A 17,966-nucleotide genomic window follows, 5' to 3' on the forward strand; every position below is an offset into this window, starting at 1 on the left:
AGCGGGGGATTCTTCTCAGGATGAGGCTGAGGAGGATGTCAAGCAAATTACAGTGAGTTTGTTGAAAAAACAATGAATAAGGACTGTTTGCAATGATTGTGTTATTTGTTCAGAGCATGTGATAGGGCAATTTAAGAAAAGTTATTGTAATCAGTTTGTGTAGATCTGGTGTGGATTTCCCAGTTGTCTTGCAAAGTGGAAATAATTTGTGTTGTAACTTTTATCACTGTTCTGTGACAGAGGGACCAGTCAAACACTTATGATTGTTTTAACAGTTTTACTGTTAAGTCAGTATATTGGGTTTTGGTTGCTACGAACGCTTACCGCCCCTAGTGTCCTTTGCTAAAGCTGAAATAGGGTCATCTAAACTCCATTTGTCAGGATGTCGGAGTAAACGTAAAGTGCATGTGCCAATTCTAAATGACATTGGGCCTCATTACACGGTAGGCGGTAAACCATGGCGCTATTAGCGCCATGGTTCATGCCGATAATTTACCGGTACCGCCTTGGAGGAAAGGGGAATTACCGCCCTATTCCAAGGTTGGGAAGGTGGTAATTCCTCCTTCCTCCATTGCCCTTCCCCATAGGGCATAATGGGAATGGGGAAGGTGCTAATTACGGTACTGCAAATTGCGGTACCGTAATTGGCACCCTGGGCCCTTTGCGGATTGGATTTTTAACGCCTGCGAAAAGCAGGCGTTAAATTCCCCAACCCGCAAAGGGACCTTGTAGTAAGGCGGGAAGGATTTACTGGTACCGGTAAAATACCGGTACCGGTAAACCCTTACCGCCTACCGTGTAATGAGGCCCATTGTGTCCTTGATCCCAATCTTAAAGCGCAATATCCCAGGGCTGCTTTGGTCCCCGTAGGTTTCTTATTGATTGACAGTCCTATTATCGTTGTGAAAAACCTCAATTTGAAAAAATTGAGAGCTAGAAATTGCGTTTTTAAAAATGTCGTTTTAAAAAATACCATCCTTAAGTAAAAGTGTAGGTTCTGGGGGTGTTCGGTCTAAGCTAAGCGGCGGTGAGGGCCTTTGGAACGTGTCCCTCGTAAATAAAAAATATCAATGCAAAACATGAGACCTATTTATTAATGAAAATTGCTGTTTATATGTCATGTAATGCTAGCAAAACTCACTAGGTGGCGTAGCAAGACCGAGAAACAATATATATGGTTTTAAAATGCAGCGGTGTGTGTGGTTGTATGTATGCATATCTATATTTTTCAAATCTGGGCCAAAATCTAACGTAACCAATTCTTAGCACTGTTGTGCCTGTAGTAATAACGGGGTATTATCCCCAGTCACAATCTCTGTTCCTCCGTTCGATAATCACACGCGTCGGCAAGCCAAATACACATTTATCTTGATGGCGCCGAGTCCTGTACTTCTTTTTCTTGAATATTGTTTCAGGGACACTTAGGCTTTCTTTGCCGTCCAGTTACAGTGACCCGCGACATCCCGGTTCACATCTTTAATGACCAACAAATCAACAGAAATTCCCACTCGATATTTTTCTGTTTCATTAATCCAAGGGATTGGAAGGTGTCGCCCTGCAGAGCAACGGACTACAAAGCCACATTGTTGTCAAATATATATATATAAATATATATATATATATATTATTTGATACATTAACCCTTTAACACATTTTCCACAATCTTCCTTCATTTTACATGCATGGTATATAATACATTAAAACGCAATGTTGAGTGAAGCACAATTTAAAGTTAAGCAGATTCAGTTATTCCTAAGCAGTTTCTCATCAGTTTCTCAACATCTTTTTAAAAAAGAATGTTGGTTGATGTTCACTGAACATCTGCTTCCTATCCCTCATTACCTTCCGATTTAAAACATTTCTTTGATCAGCCTGACTAGAGCAAAGACTCGCGCTGGTTTTCTCCTAAGCGCACCAGGTGCTGCCTTTAGTCTGCCACCAAGGAATCTACTTCCCCCAGCATCTTCCCCAAATGGGTTGATCTCTGGTTTTTCAGCCCCACACAGTGAACTACTAGGTGCTTCAGATACTCAATTGGTTCTTTTTGTCCACAATGTCTAACGGCCGTGTGCGCTTCGTCTATCTGTTTTCGTGCTATCAACATCTCCTTGGTTGGAAAGCGGTTAAGGCGCACTCTCATAAATTGTGCTTTGTATTTCCTGCATGGGAACTTAAGCAAGTATTTTGGTAACTTTCCCAGAGCTCTACTTTCTGCATCATGTTCTCGCATCAGTGTTTATGTGAGTCAGTATCCAGGCGGCATCATATACTTTCCTCTTAACTCTACTTGGAGTCGTTATTAGATCATCCGCATTAACATTTAATTCAAGCAGGCATTTGGCACATTTATCCTTCCAAAAGTCCAGAGGCCGCTCTGCCTTTGTATTTTCTACTTTCCCTTGAATCTTTGATGGAGGAGCTGCGTCAGCTGTGAAGGACTTAAAGAACAAGCTCAATGACTTCCCCAGAGACTGCGTACATGGAATATAGGCCTAGCTTAAAGCGAATCAGGGCAACAGGCCTCCCTCATGGCAATTTCAGCACCCTCTTCCAAAATAAACCTTCAAGAACATCCCACGTTCACCAGGACAGGTTCAGGGCTATCTCTGCCCCAAATGTCAGGATGGGAATGACCTCCATAGTATAGAATGTTACAATCGGTATCATAGAGAGTTCTCCATATTATCATTATTATATATTTTTTTTTATTAGCATTTGGTTTAAAATACAAACCTTTCCGCTATATCACAAAAATAAGAATAAAAAGAGAAAAAAAGAGTAAAGAGAAAAAGAAAAAAGAAAAACGCGAGCACTCATGATATTTAAAAATAACATAAAATAAATCCTAGTATGCAGAACTGATGCCAAATTCAATATACTATTCAAGATTAAAAGTGGAGGAACAGGGATAAAAAAGCAGTGGAAGAAACACATTGTCACTTTAGACCTCTAGTTGAACCGCTCGATAGTGACGAACAGGTCTTTTAAGAAGGCCAATAAAGCTAGAGAAAGCATAATTCGTTCCCCCAACATCAGCTTTGTCCATCAGTCTTTGTTGGTCCAAGTGGTAGTATGTCTGACAAATTTACCCAACCACTTCAGTCTTAAAGCTCCAAGCCCCCGGGTATGTTAGAATCAAGTGGTAGAGGGTTTCTTGTTTACAGTTAGTCTGCAATGAAAATCACGCAGTTCTTTTTACTTTCTGACTTCCAGAAGTTCCTTTGTCGGAAAGAAGTTCAAGTGGAAGCGCATGGATTGAGTGTGACTGAAACGGGAATTTGGTCAAATAGGCCAGGAGCGTGCCCCTAGCCCTTATGTCGGGAATAATTGACCCATATGGTTTTGAATTCGAGGGGATTGGGTCCTCCGACGTATTCCATATCTATGACATGTAATCACCACAGCTGTGCTGCTTCGGAAACTTTTTTCTGTGTCCTGCGTCGATGACGTCGATGCGCCGTCGTCGAGGACCTCCTCCGACGTCATCCAATGTGATAAGTAGGACGCACGACGCCCGTAGCCTCAGTTCTGTTTTTTCCGCGAACGTGTTGCTTCGTGAATCTCGGTTAACGCCTCGACTCTTTGGAGTTCTGTTCTTCTCGGTTCTTCGAACCTGTTCGTTTTGTGAAAATCCTTCGTGTGAAGATGTCTTCTACTTCATCTTCGACCCCGCGTCCGGGTTTCAAGAAGTGCAGGGAGTGTGGGTCCAAGATGTCGGTGACGGACTCGCACAACGCCTGCCTCTGGTGCCTCGGGGAGGCCCACGACACGGATGACTGTATTGACTGCCAGTCGCTCACGTCCAAAGCCTTAAGCGAACGTAAGAAGTTGTTGTCGGTAGGTCGGGTGTCCAAGCCCCGGAAGTCGAAGTCTGCGGGGCTTTCGACGGATGATTCGAGGGGTGACTCTCCGCGTCGTCGGAAGTCTCGTGGGTCTCCTTCTAGGAGTCGGTCTCGCCACTCCTCAGCCTCTTCGAGGCATTCTCAGAAGCGCCGACACCAGACGTCTTCCAGGTCCTCTTCGGAAGACTCTGCCCGGCACGTCGCTTACCCCACCAGCCGTGTGACGCCGGAGGAATGGGCTTCCTTCGGGAAGAAAATGCTGGCGATTCTTGAGTTGCAGGGTACTAAGCCGTCCGGGCCCCCGAGTGGGGTCGGTCGTGAGAGGTCGAGAGCCACCGCTCGCAAGAGTGGTCGGCACGAGTCACGGGAGAGGTCCCGTTCGGACAAGGAGACTCGTTCTTGACGGACCCGTTCCAGGTCCCGGTCCTCGACGCGTTCGAGACCGTGTGCACCTGTGAGGTCTTGGAGGAAGACGTCGACGTCTGAGGCGTCGACAGGCTTTCTCGGGGCTCCGGCTCCGAGGAAGTCATCGAAGCCGTCGACGCTCAGGTCGTCTAGGGACACGCTCGGGGCTCCGGCTTCGAGGGCTGAGTCGACGCCGCCAATGCTGGCAGCGCTGCATCTGACGTCGACGCCAATTTCCTCGGCGCCGATGCCTGTTCTCTCGACGTCGGCGCCGATTCGCTCGACGCCATCGATGCCTTTCGTGTCGGAGGTACCCCGTGGCACGGGGGAACCCCCTAGGAAGGCTCTGGTTAAGAGCAAGCACTCTCGGGGTGCCTTCTTTTCGCCACCTGGAATATATTTCAGACGCGGATGAGGATTCTGATGGCCTGGTTCCTAGTCAGGTTCCAGATGAAATTGTCTCGGGCCATAGTCAGTTTGACGATTTGAGGCAGTCACTGCATGATGCCAGTGGACTGGACACCTCTCCGGAGGTGGAGTTTTGTAGGCCTGAGCCTGGCTCTCATGCCGATTCCTCGTACCGGCGCCTTATGACTAGGGTTTCTGGGTACTTGGGATGGTCTGCTCCCCCAGGGGAGTTTGTGCAGGATGATCTGACGGACATCCTTGATGTTGGTCCCCCAACTGACCCGGTACTGCCGTTCCATATGGCTTTACAGAGAAGGGTGGCAGCGGCTTGGACTGCTCCGAAGAGTCTCCCGGTGGTGGGCAGATCCTTGTCGCGAAAATATCGTCCAGCCAGTAGCGACCCCTGCTACTTGACCAGGCACCCCACTCCGGAGAGTTTGGTGGTGCAGGCGGCCACGGCCCCGGCAAAGCAGGCATCGTACCCTACCATCCCTCCTGATAGGGACGACAAACGTTTTGATGGCTGGGCGAAGAAAGTGTTTTCTTCTGGTGGTATGGTGCTTCAGGCGGCCAACTCCATTTGTGCCTTGTCTCGTTTCACACACACTCTGTGGAACTGTGTTGCGTTAGCGGCTGAACATATTCCCGAAGGGGACGAACGGGATGGTTTCCTTGCTATGGTCCAGGATGGTAAGGATGCCATGTGTGAGTCCGTTCAGTCGGGCTTGGACTTAGCTGAATGCGTCAGTAGGTCCATGGCGGCGAGCACCGTGATACGCAGGTTTGCGTGGTTGCGGAAGTCGGGGTTTGCTCCTGATGTGCAGTCCCGGCTCCTCAACATGCCCTTTGACGGTGAACACCTTTTTGGCAGCAAGGCTGACGCGAGCCTTGAGAGGTTGCAGACCTCAAAAGCTGCAGCGAAGTCGTTGGGCGCTGCAGTTCGCCAACCTCCGCCTTTTCGTCCTAGGGGACAGCAGTGGAGGGGTGGTTCCTTTCGCTATTACTCGTCCTTCAGTAAAGCGAGAGGAGCTGGCAGTCAAAGAGGCCAACGCAGGGGTACCAGAGGTGGAAGACAGGGTACCCGTGGTGCCAAGGCCGCTCGGGCAGTTGCCTCTTTGCCCTCAGGTAACGCCGCAGCCGCTCCCACTGAGTCATGAGGCCATGTCCCATGGTTCACCGGTTGGGGGAAGGCTGGCGCAGCATCTTGTAGAGTGGCAAGCCATTACTTCAGATGTGAGGGTTCTGGAGATCATAACCCACGGCTACTGTCTTCCCTTTTGGCACAGGCCTCGCGACAATCCACCGGGGAACCTCTCTTTGCAGAGTCCGGATCCGCTCCTTGCGCAGGAAATTCAAGCCCTGCTGGAGAAAGGCGCCATAGAACTGGTGCCTGTAGCGGAGAGGAACAAGGGATGGTATTCTCCTTATCTTTTGATTTCGAAGAAAGACGGGGGATTGAGACCCATCACGGACTTGCGCGGTTTGAACAAACTCCTCAGGAAGGACAAGTTCAAGATGGTTACTATCTCTCAAGTCCTCCAGGCCCTTCAGCTTCAGGACTGGTTGGTGTCACTCGACCTCAAGGATGCTTACTTCCATGTGCCGATCCATCCCAAGCACAAGAAGCACCTGAGGTTCGCGGTTGGCGACTCGCACTTTCAGTTTCGGGTCCTGCCGTTCGGATTGACCTCCGCCCTGAGGGTTTTCACCAAGCTCATGGTGGTGGTGGCAGCGCATCTTAGGCAAGGGGGATTCACGTCTACCCCTACCTGGACGATTGGTTGATCAGGGGGAGCTCTCCCGAGCAAGTCCTGGATCATCTGTCCGTCACCTGCCACTCCCTTCACAGGCTGGGCTTCTCTCTCAATTTAAAGAAGTCCCATTTGACGCCAACACAGCGACTCCAGTACATCGGAGCAGTGCTCGACACTTCCCTGGGGCAGTGTTTTCCTCCCCAGGTGAGGGCTCTTGAGGTTGCTCGGCCTCATGGCATCCTGCATTCTTCTGGTGCCAGAGGCTCGCCTGCGGATGAGATCTTTGCAGTGGGTACTCAAGATGCAATGGTCGCAGTCCTCCGGCAGGATGTCGGACCCGGTTCAGGTGCCGCCCTCGGTCGCCCGGGACCTTCTGTGGTGGGCCGTCGATGGCAACTTGATGAAGGGGGCTCCATTTCGGCTTCCCTGGCCGGAGGTGACGATCGTGACGGATGCATCCCTCACGGGATGGGGAGCTCATGCCAATGGGCTGACAGTCAGGGGTTGTTGGTCTCCGTCGGAGTCCAGACTCCATATCAATCTGTCGGAGCTGAGGGCCGTCAGGCTAGCCCTGAAGGCTTTTCTGCCGACTGTGCGAGGAAAGAGTGTTCTGATCCTGACGGACAACACAGTGTCCATGAACTACCTCAATAAAAAGGGGGGGCAGGGTCACTTCCTCTGTGCAGGGAGGCGATGCAGCTCGAGTTCTGGGCCATCCAGCAGGAAGTTTCGATCTCGGCAGTTCATCTGGCCGGAGACGAAAACGTGTCGGACGCTCTGAGCAGGCAGAGCGCGATCTCTCACGAGTGGGAGTTGGCTCAGGAGATTCTCCTGGAGATCTTCGCCCTTTGGGGGACCCCTCAAGTGGATCTCTTCGCCTCCAGTTCAACCGGAAGTGCGAAAGGTTCTGCTCGCGGGAATTTCCTCCAAAAGGAGCCTTAGGAGACGCGTTTGTGGTGGAGTGGTCATTCCCACTGATGTACGCGTTTCCTCCAGTCCCCGTCATCCCGCAAGTGCTGCGGAGGTTACGGAAGTTCGGTTCCCGGATGATTCTCATTGCTCCGGCGTGGGCTCGGAGGACGTGGTACCCGGACCTTCTCGACTTGTCCATCTGCCCTCCAAGTCGTCTTCCCTACCGAGACGATCTGCTCTCACGGGAGGGGGGGGGTCAGGTTCTCCATCCAGAGGTCAGATCCCTCAACCTTCACGCTTGGCTTCTGAAAGGTTGAGGTATAAGGATTGGGACCTCCCTGAAGACGTGATGGAGGTGTTGCTTTCGGCCCGAAGGCCAGCAACAAAGTCTCTGTGCCGTTGGCGTAAGTTCTGCGACTGGTGCAGAGTTCAGAATGTGGATCCTTTTGCATGTGACATCCCCATGGTTCTGTTCTTTTTACTTTCTTTGGCCCACAGGGGCTTGCAAGTGGGTACCATTAAAGGTTACCTGGCGGCGCTGTCCATCTTTAAGCGCTCGTCTGAAGAGTGTTCTTACTTTAAAATCCCTTTAATTTCACAGTTTCTGAAAGGGCTCACTAATGTGTTCCCTCCGTCACCTTTCCTGGTGCCCGGTTGGGATTTAAACCTTGTTCTTAAGTTTCTTATGGGTGCTCCGTTTGAGCCTTTACATTCTTGCCCTTTGAGGCTGTTAACTCTGAAAACTGTGTTTTTAGTTGCGGTTACCTCCGCTCGCAGAGTGAGTGAGTTACAGGCACTTTCAGTTAAGCCACCCTTCACTGTATTTCACAAGGACAGGGTTGTCCTTAGAGTTCGTCTTTCTTTTCTTCCGAAGGTAGTGACGGAATTTCATTTGGCCCAGAATGTTGTTCTTCCGGCATTCTATCCTCCTCCGCATCCTGGAAAGGAAGAGAGGCTCCATAGGCTTGATCCTAGGAGAGCTTTAAGCTTTTATGTTTCACGCATGTCCCGGGTCAGAGTGGACGATCAACTCTTTATTGGTTACGCTGGAAAGCGTTTGGGGCAAGCTGTGATGAAACAGACTTTGTCTCGCTGGATTATTTTGGCCATCTCGGAGTGTTACCGCTTGGCGGGTAAGGACCCACCGGCTGGCTTGCGGGCCCCTTCTACCAGGGGTGTGGCTGCATCTACTGCCCTGCAGAGGGGTGTTCCTATTCGCAACATCTGTGATGCAGCCACCTGGGCTTCAGTACATACATTTGTATGTCACTATTCCCTCGATTCCATCCGAGGACAGGATCTGGCCTTTGGCAAGGCGGTCCTTTGCTCTGCTATTGATTGGCTATTCGAAATTTTGATTCTAAATTCTTTCCCTCCTCCTTGCTCTGGTACTGCTTTGGGAGTCTGTCATAGATATGGAATACGTCGGAGGACCCAATCCCCTCGAAGAACAAGTTACTTTCTTACCTGGTAACGTTCTTTCGATGGGATGGTCTGACGACGTATTCCATATCGCTCCCGCCCTGCCTTCCCCGCTGCAGAATTTCTTTTGCGATTGCAGCTTACGTTCCGCAAGGCTTTGTGTCTGACTGGCAGTTGACTAATGTGTCACGTTCTGGGGGAAAAACTACAACTGAGGCTACGGGCATCGTGCGTCCTACTTATCACATCGGATGACTTCGGACGTCGGAGGAGGTCCTCGACGACGGCGCATCGACGTCATCGATGCACAGGCAGACGTCGACAAAAGTTTCCGAAGCAGCACAGCTGTGGTGATTACATGTCATAGATCTGGAATACGTCGTCGGACCATCCCATCGAAAGAACGTTACCAGGTAAGAAAGTAACTTGTTCTTCTGCCTATACGCCAGGGTCTCAATCCAATCTAAGTCATACAGTTTTCTTTTTACCTGTGTTGGATTCCTCACAAGAGTTGTTTCGGTTTCATTCAGCTCCTTCAAAATGGCCTTGCACGCTTCCTTCCAAGCCATTAAAGGGGCGTCTGTAAAACGTGTCATTGCCTTTCTGATTGCTGCAACCCCTTCTTCACTTGTCTCAATACAGCATTTCTGAAAAACATATAGTTTTCCATACTGTTTGTGCGTGTAGTGAAGTTAATCCTAACTCTGCCCTTTGGCAGACTTGCATAGGCACACAGGTAGGTTTCGCTAAAACCCTTCTCCAGATAATGCCCTGCAATTTTAACCAGGCAGCTGCAGGCAAAGTGAAAGAAGCCTCTGACACATACGTCAAAATTTGTGAAATTTTTAACTGATAAAATTCAATTATTGGGGTCAAGGAGAATTTGCAATAATGTACATTAATCATCCTTGCCTGCTAAATTCTTTGCCCTAGCTCGTAGTAAATGTTCCCTCTGCGAGTCTACTGCACTATCAATAAGGCACATGCCCAGGTACGTTAATGAGGACGCTTCGAAGATCTTTTCTCCTTTGAGGTACCATGCTTTTGACTTGCCCTTTACTTTTTTTTTTTTTGGCCAAAGATGAGAATTCTTGACGTTTCAAGAGTGTGAGACACGTGCAGTACCAATGAAGATGCCTATACCGCAAAGAATCATGGAAGTGCAGTACTCCTTGAGGAAACCATATATACACACACAAATATGATGGCCATTTGAATGCAGTCCCGGAGGAAGTGTGAAAATGAGTGAGAAAGGAGACTGGTGACGTCATGCAGTGCAGAGTTGACTCATCCAGAAAAGGGGCAAGAGGCTGAAAAGTAGACAGTCTATAGGCTCTAAGGAGGCTGTGTTAAAGATGAGCAACATTTCAGGCTCGAGATGAAGATGCTCATGCTACAGAAATGAAGAAAATACTAAGTCATTTTACAATTGTACAGATGCAGTAACGCAAGTAGACAAAGTATTCTTAAGGCTGGCTACATAGTAAATAGATTGCAGCGAAGCGCCAACGTATATGCATAGGAATGTAGGGCCTTATGGATGTTCCACAACGCAGTTTAGCAGAGTCCGGATCCACTGAACAGAAAGGCTTTTACAAAGTGGTGCAGTTGGAAAACAGCTAATGACGGAGGTGAATTCAAGAAAGGCTTGGCTGGCCCAGTACCAAGAAGTCAAGGCTGCCGTGAACCTGGGTGTTCATTCAGTAGTTGCAAACGTGAGAAAAGAACAAGTCCCTGTCTGAGGTGGGGTGGAAGAACACTGAAGACGTCAGAGGTTCATCATTTAATAGTTTAGTTTAATTAATTGTATACAGCAAAAAGCTCTGAAACAGTCTCCAGTCACATGGTCTGATGATAAATAGATACTGGGTTGAGCTACATTGAAACCAAGAGACAAAGTATGCCTATACTCACTTTTATTCTCCGGCATGGAGAACATTTACAAGGCCATGTTCAAAGGCTAATTGACTGGCAGATGGCAAGAGTGATGATGGATGTCGGGCTAATTGGATGGGAAGCTATGGTCAAGACCAGCCCACGAGCACCTGCGTGCTGCTAGCGCGTGTGGCATTATTGCAGAGGGGTACAAGGGTGCCAACCAATTATAGAGGGCCACGTAATAGAGAGCCCTATAGTTTGTATAACCAATAGGACATCGTGCATTTGATGACGTTCATAGTGACTTGCACTAGAGAAGGGCTTAGTTGCCCACCAGATGTTAGAGACCCAGTCACTTTCCCTGACAAGTATGGACCGTATACCTAGATGTTCCCTCTAAGCCTATAAATGAATTTCGCTGAGTGAGAAAATCGAGCATACGTCTGATGTCCCTGTTTTAGACAATTGCAAATAAAACACTTTGCCCACTTCCTGAGTCAGTCTGATTATTGATGTTTGAGTATATTCTGCATCCCCATCTATCTCAAAGTATTGCTACTTCATCTTAAAGGGCCTTGAGATGGGTACAAGTCATGACTCGAAGTATTTTGGACCTTTTGATTTCTCCAAACAAGTGACGCATCCTTTCAGCCCAAACTCAGGATCTTGTTTCAGTATTAGATTAGAGATGTCAGGGCCAGCGGCCCTGAAGTTACTGGCCTTTTGGATCAAATTCAGGATATCGTTCTGCGTCGAGAGTCCACTCTCCTTTTGTGAGTTTTTCCTTACTAAATGCATGGCAAATAGGTTTAGCAAATACAGATCTAAAGTGATGTTCCCAGCTCTCAGATGGAACAGGATTAGATGTTAGCAAAGCCTGGGGCGCATGAAGAGAGGTAAATCACCTTCAGCAGAATGGATCGGTTGCCTTTCAACCAGTTTTTGAAACTTTGCTTCAAGACCCTAGAACGGACGAGCAGACTCCTCTTATTGTATCACCTATGCCAGTGGTGGCTGGCTGCGTTTTCAGCCTGTTACTGCCAGATTTAATGATTAAAGTTGATGATAATTTAATGACATGGGCCCCCCTCCATACCTTAACCGTTAGTTTGACAATATTATGGTCCCTTGCGTCCGTTGCTTGCATCTCCAGTTTACCTAATTGCTTGTGCAAATTATCGGACACAAAAATGTAATCCAGTATGGTAGATTTCAGACCCCTTTTCCACGTCTGTTTTGGTGCATATACCCCTTTTATATGGCCATTGGCCATAGAGATATTCCTGGTCGCAAGAACATTCCTCCATTGTAGGCCTCCCAAAACCAGAGGCTAGCCCCCAGGTATTGAATCTTCAATCCGTTTCAGATTTGCATCAAAACCATAAATATTAAGATCACCACATAGGATGATTTCAAGAATGTGCCAGTTGCCCATTGCCTTATCGATATTTAATACTCGCTCAACGAAATCTTTTGCCACTGTGGCAGCCTGGTTCCCGTACAGATTTAATAGCAACATGGTCTTCTCCGAGGTGTTTGCATTCACTTCAAATCTTAAAGTTAATGACTGTCTAAGTGGTGGCGGTTGGTTTTCAGTGATCACTTTTTAACTCCTGCAATTTTTAAACTCTTTCAGCTGGCGTTCCATAGGCCTTCCAGTAGGGTCCTTAACTGCTGGATTGAAATAGATGGTGAAGCCATCCAAGAGGGGAGGACATTGGAGCCATATTCTCCATATCTACTCTGTAGGACTAACGCTTGACATGGTAGATGTTCTGCTTTTGATCTTAAACTCTGATACCAAGGGGTTTCGATTGTGCTCTGGTTTATACAAACTCCCAGGTAAGTAATCTTATCTGTTTTCTCAAGGGTTTCTTTCCCTAACTGCCAATTGAAGTTACTTCTACTTGCCCGTCCCCAGGATTGATGATCATAATCCTACATTTTTCGGGGTTTACACGCACATAGGTTTTTTCCATATAGGTTTCCAAATTGGCCACTCTTCTTTGCAACCCTATACGAGCTTTGTCCAGCAGGATCAAATCGTCTGCGTATAAAACCCACGGAATCGGCCGGCCCTTTATCTTCGGGGGAAAAGCTCTCGGCTTTGCTTGATGTTCAGACATATAAAGGTTAAACCGAATTGGTGCCAAAGGACATTCTTGTTTGAGTCCCCGGTAGGTCTTAATGACTATAGTTGGCCCTCCTTGCATGCTCGTTCGTACTTGCATCGATGTTCCTGAATATAGTTCTATAACCGATTCCATCAGATCTCTTGGTCAACGAAATAACCTACAGTTTTCCCAGAGTTTTCTACATATCCTGACAAAAGCTTGCTCCAGGTCCACAAAGGCTACATAGATTTTAATGTTTTCCCTCGTGACCTGTAGCTTCAGGAGGTTCATCCGAAGATGGTTAACTGATGTACCAACTCCCTTAACTAAACCCGCTTGACAGGGATCTAGGATCACCGCTTCTCTGGCCCACTTCTTAAGGTGCTCCAATATCACTGAAGCAAAGATCTTTCCCAGAATGTTAAGGATGACGACAGGATGAATCCGAGGAACTACCACCCTATCGCCCTTCTTGAAAATTGGCACAATTTTTGCTCTCTTCAAGGAAAGGGGGGCCCTCCTCTTCCTCATTATTAGTTGGAAAAGCCTGTAGGCAAATTCAGGCCATTGTTCAGGATTTTGCCTCTGAATACTATTGGTTAGGCCATCTGGGCCCGGGGCTCTGGATGTACTCGGTTTTCCTATTAGACATAGGATATCGTTTTTATCAAATTTCCACGGGCTGTCCACCCAGGGGCCGGTATTACCGTCCCCCAGGGGATCTGGGCAGAAGAGATTTGAAGTGTTCCATCCAAGTTTCTTCTGCCGCACCCACCATGTGTACTGCGTCCTGGGTACTACCCTGGTCGTTGATTAATTCCCAGGTTACTCACAAGTTTTTCCTGCTTAGTGTCTTTAACATTAGTTCTGACTCAAACTGGTACCTTCGATGTTTAAATGATGCTCGCCAGTTTTTATATTGTTGTTTTCTTTGTTTTAATTTCAGATCTCGAATTACCCCTGGGAGTTTCTTCAGTTCTCTGATGTTGCGTCTAAATAGTTTCCTGGCCTATACCAATTCCTTATTATAGCTGTATTTGTGAGTATACCTTGGTATACCATGACCAGATTTCGTCACCACGAATTGCGCCAGTAGTGGGGTGTATTCCAGATCACCTTCCCAACCCTCTGCCCACCTAACCCCCTCCCATGTGGCCTTCACCCCACTGCTTTGTCATGTTTACATCATCTCCCATTCTGATCGTCAATCTATTTGTACCCTCTGACACTGGCCCCTTAATATTGGTCATAGAGGGTATTTTAACCGAAGTTTGTTTACAACATGTCAGTAGCTAGTGGCCACTAGATCTAATTTTATTGACTACAAGGGAGTTCACTTCCTGCTGTGCATTTGAGGATACAAAGAAATAGTCAAGGATGTTCTTCACATGGCCGTTACACCACGTATATTTGTCAGGAATACCCCCCCCCCCGCCCCCCCCCCCCCTTGTTTGTCCGTTCAGTAAGTGTAAATCCCAGGCCTCCATTTCCATCATTCATCTTATAGCCCTGTCATTTGAGCTACGCCTCAGATGTTTTTTTTGTTTGATTGTATGTTCTCAGTTCGTCTCCACGACATCTTACGTTTAAGTCTCTGCAGAGTATTATGTGGACAAAGTCTTTCAGCTCTTACTAAATCAAACTGGTAATACCTCGCACAAACACTTTCGTTCATCTTTGCAGGGTTCCAATATACATTCAGGAGCTGGACCAACCTTGGCCGCCCTCTTCCCGGATCCCTAATTTCCAATAACATATTCTTACGTCCCGTCCCTTTTCCTCCATACTGCACGGGCGTCGCTTCCTAGGGACGGGAGATGGAATCTTTTTAACCAGAAAAACCCTTCTTCCGCTTTAAATGGGAGCATGCACTGCCTTGTCTCCGCTCACCAGCGCCACACCCCAGTACCCTTTTCCGCATTGACGGGAAGAGGCCGATTTCACCAGCGCTCCTGGGTTTGGCCCTGCCATGTAATACCACGCGCTCTTCCCTGGATTCTTCTATCTTTGGCTGGGAAGGATGTACCGCGTGCAACGCACTGACTCCACGCGCACTGAAGAACAGGCTAGCTAGGTGGAGGGAGCTTTTCGAAAAGTCTCCTCCAGAGGACTTGAAGAACGTCGTCAGACAAAGATTGAGGCGCAAAGGAGGGCCGCTATTTTCCATCGCACCCCGTAAGGGCGACTCCTTCCCGAGGAAACACTCGAGAGGTTCCCTGAGCGGGAGGAACCTCTTGTGTTCTGGTACCAGCACTCACACTGAGGCTAGTCCAGCTACTGGCCTCACGGCAGAAGGCTTATCAGATCCTTTCGGACACAGTGCTGAGGGACCGCAAGGTTCTTTTACCAGGTGTACAACCGAGGGGCAATGCCCTAGTACTGGCTCAATGTCCGAGGGGGCGCCTGCACGCAGCAATACTGGCGACTCTGCTGAGGGAAATGCGCCTTCCAGGCCTAGAGCTAAGGTGCAGGGTAGGTCTCTTGCTCTACCACCAAGAGTTTTGGAGGAGGCCGGTCCCAGGGAGCCATGCACCACATCTTTGGCACGCAGCTCGGCAAAATGGTCGCCGGGCCACACAACATGGCCATTTGTCCGATGCCACCCCTAGGAACAGAGCAGGCGGGTGAACGAGTTTCAAGGTGGCACTGGTGTCAACCAGGTACGTGGCCTACAGTTAATCCATCAGCGGTGCAGGACCGGTTCCCCCTGCAACCTAGGCAGAGTGCGCTCTGGCCCCAGCAGCCCCCAGCCACTCCGTCAATATTTCCTGCCACCTCTTCAGCCTCAGACAGGTTCTTCGAAAAGGTTCCTGGTGCTGTTGCGAACCCCCCAGATGGGGGGGGGCCATCCTGCGGGATGCAGTCAGGGGCTTGTTCCCTTCGGTCACCCAACTGGCGCCCGTGATCATTCCTCCCGTGGCTCCGGCGCCACAGGCCCCAGCGCAGTCCCCGCTTCTCCTGCCGGCTCCTTTGATTCCGGCTCCCCTGCCTCCCACAGTACAGGCGGTTCCTCACCAGCCTCCAGCTCCGGTCTCCACACCGCAGCCCATGGCGCCCAGCACTCCTCCACCCGTTCCGGACCAGCCGGACACCAGGGTGGACACAGACGAGGAGAACCCGGAGACGCCATAGTCAGCAAAGACCTTCCACGACCGGCTTGCAGGCCTGGCGGAATATCTTGGCCTTCCTCAACCTGAGGTCGAGCAGCCCGAGGAGAGGGGGGGGGGTCTTGGCAGAAGTCCTCACCCTACGACCCCCTACCAAAATGGGTATCTCGATGCAGAAGGACTTTGTTGCCTTGGCCAAGAAGGGATGGCTCAAGCCACACTCGGCCCAATCTGTCAATCAGTGCCTCCATGCCAAGTATAGACAGGATGGGATCCACTTTTGCTGTTGGCATACCCACTACTGCACTCTTTGGTGATTGCTGCGGCATAACTTTACTCTAAGCCTCAGCTGTCCTCGGCGCTGCTAGGCAAGGAGAAGACGACCTTGGAGGCGTACGGAAAGAAACTGTACTCCAACGCTCCCTTACACGTGCGTCAATCCAACGCGGATGCCATGCTGGCAGCCGCTAACCAGAGACTTTGATGGGAAATAGAGGACTTCCTTGCAGACCTTCTGGTTCAGAGCCAGGTATGCTTCAAGGCGGGTCTAGGAGAAGCCAAGCTGGTTGCACAGGACATCATGGAGTCCACTGTGGTCCACATCGATACCTCTGGCCGTGGCGATGCAGATGGCCCGGCCAGGACATGAGAAGGATGGCCTGGCTTCGGGCTACTTAATGTAATCCTGATGTCCAGGAACGCATATTGGACCTTCCGTTTGCAGGTAGGGACCTCTTGCACTCTACCACCTACTAGGAATTAGATAAAAAGAAAACCGCTTGCAAACTGCAAATTCTTAATCTATCCCATCGAAGGCCACGCCCAAGGCATACACCCAGTCGCATCAACGCTCCGGTCGTTCGGCAGGTTCCGGGGCTTCCAGGAACGGAGGTTGAGACTGTTGGGCAAAGTTTGTATGCAGTAGCGTGTTGAGCTGCCAGGCTCATCTCAAGAGGGGTCAGTGTGAGCTATAGGGGAGTTAAAGATTCAAAGTGACAAGTATTCAAATAAACACTTACACTTAAGGTTTCTTAAATAAACAATTATTCATTTATCTATCAGACAGCTAGAATAAACTTTCAGAAGGGAGCAATATAATAACACAAATACACTTCAATAATGTACACTCTTACTTTCTAAATCAGTTAAGCCTCTTTTGGGATGGCCCACAGACACAACCTACACCCTCAGGTGACTTCAATAGATAGGATGCTGGGTACATTAATATCGTACTGTTGGCATTTAGATTACTGTTATAAATTCGTAAAAGGATAAGGTTATTGGACAACAAGAGACCACAACTATTCTTAAGCAGGAAAAGTCTTTGCACAATGTTTTAGAAGTCTTTTGAAGAAAAGAAGAATTAAATGTAGGCCCACAAGCCATTAAACCTGTGAGGGGTAGAAGATGCAAATAACTCTACAGCAAGAGGTAAGTTCTCTCAGACCTTGTACAGTACCTTTGAATTGAAGAAAAAGTGCAGCAGATGCCTTCTGTTCCCGTGCAGCTCTGGTGATCTCACTGTTCCTGGGCCACAGTCGTGGGGACAAGAGGGAGGACTTCTGGTGACTCCTACACTGCAATCTTCAAATCAGTGGCTGTTCAGTTTTTCAGCTCCTTGCATCTATCGCAAATGGCAACACCACGGTTCCTGGCTGTTGAGATGGACTTTCCTTGCTTCTGGGGTCCTGCACTCTGTTGAGGGGGCTCCGGCTCGGTCAGTCCTGCTTCCTGGGAGTCCGGAGGATCTTCCTGAAGCTCTAGACCAGCTTAAAAGCAACACACAATCTGGTGTTCCTCTCCCCTGGCTATACAGTTTCCAGCAGCAACTCTGTGGAAATTCAACCAGCTCAGAGAAGGATGTCCAGGTGGATTATTTTGGAGTTGATTGGTCCCACCGACTCAAGGGTAGGAGTTGTCCTTGCAGGGGCTTCTCTGTCGAAATGAATTTGGAGTTTCAGCACAGCAGCAGGGCTTCACCGGGCAAACCAACGGTCCAGGAGTTGCAGCAGGCGTCCTCTTCAAGTTCCTCTTCGGTTCCCTCATCCAGTGGTCGACTCTGCCTTCCAAGTCAAAAGCCTTGCCTTTTATCAGTGCTCTCACATACATTCATTCCAGCCTAGC

At 48.9% G+C, this 17,966-nt stretch overlaps 1 protein-coding gene across 1 annotated transcript in view; it reads left to right on the top strand.

Moving 5' to 3' along the window:
- POLR3E (RNA polymerase III subunit E) overlaps positions 1 to 17,966 on the top strand; it is a 1,464,556-nt gene that overhangs the window by 363,967 nt on the left and 1,082,623 nt on the right. The window contains exon 8 of the mRNA XM_069645613.1: positions 3 to 52. Coding sequence (XP_069501714.1) covers positions 3 to 52 — 50 coding nt within the window. The remainder of the gene's footprint in view (positions 1 to 2; positions 53 to 17,966) is intronic.

Source organism: Ambystoma mexicanum, chromosome 2p (genome assembly GCF_040938575.1).
Source record: "Ambystoma mexicanum isolate Mex_15411 chromosome 2p, UKY_AmexF1_1, whole genome shotgun sequence".
NCBI classification, from domain to species: Eukaryota; Metazoa; Chordata; class Amphibia; order Caudata; family Ambystomatidae; genus Ambystoma; species Ambystoma mexicanum.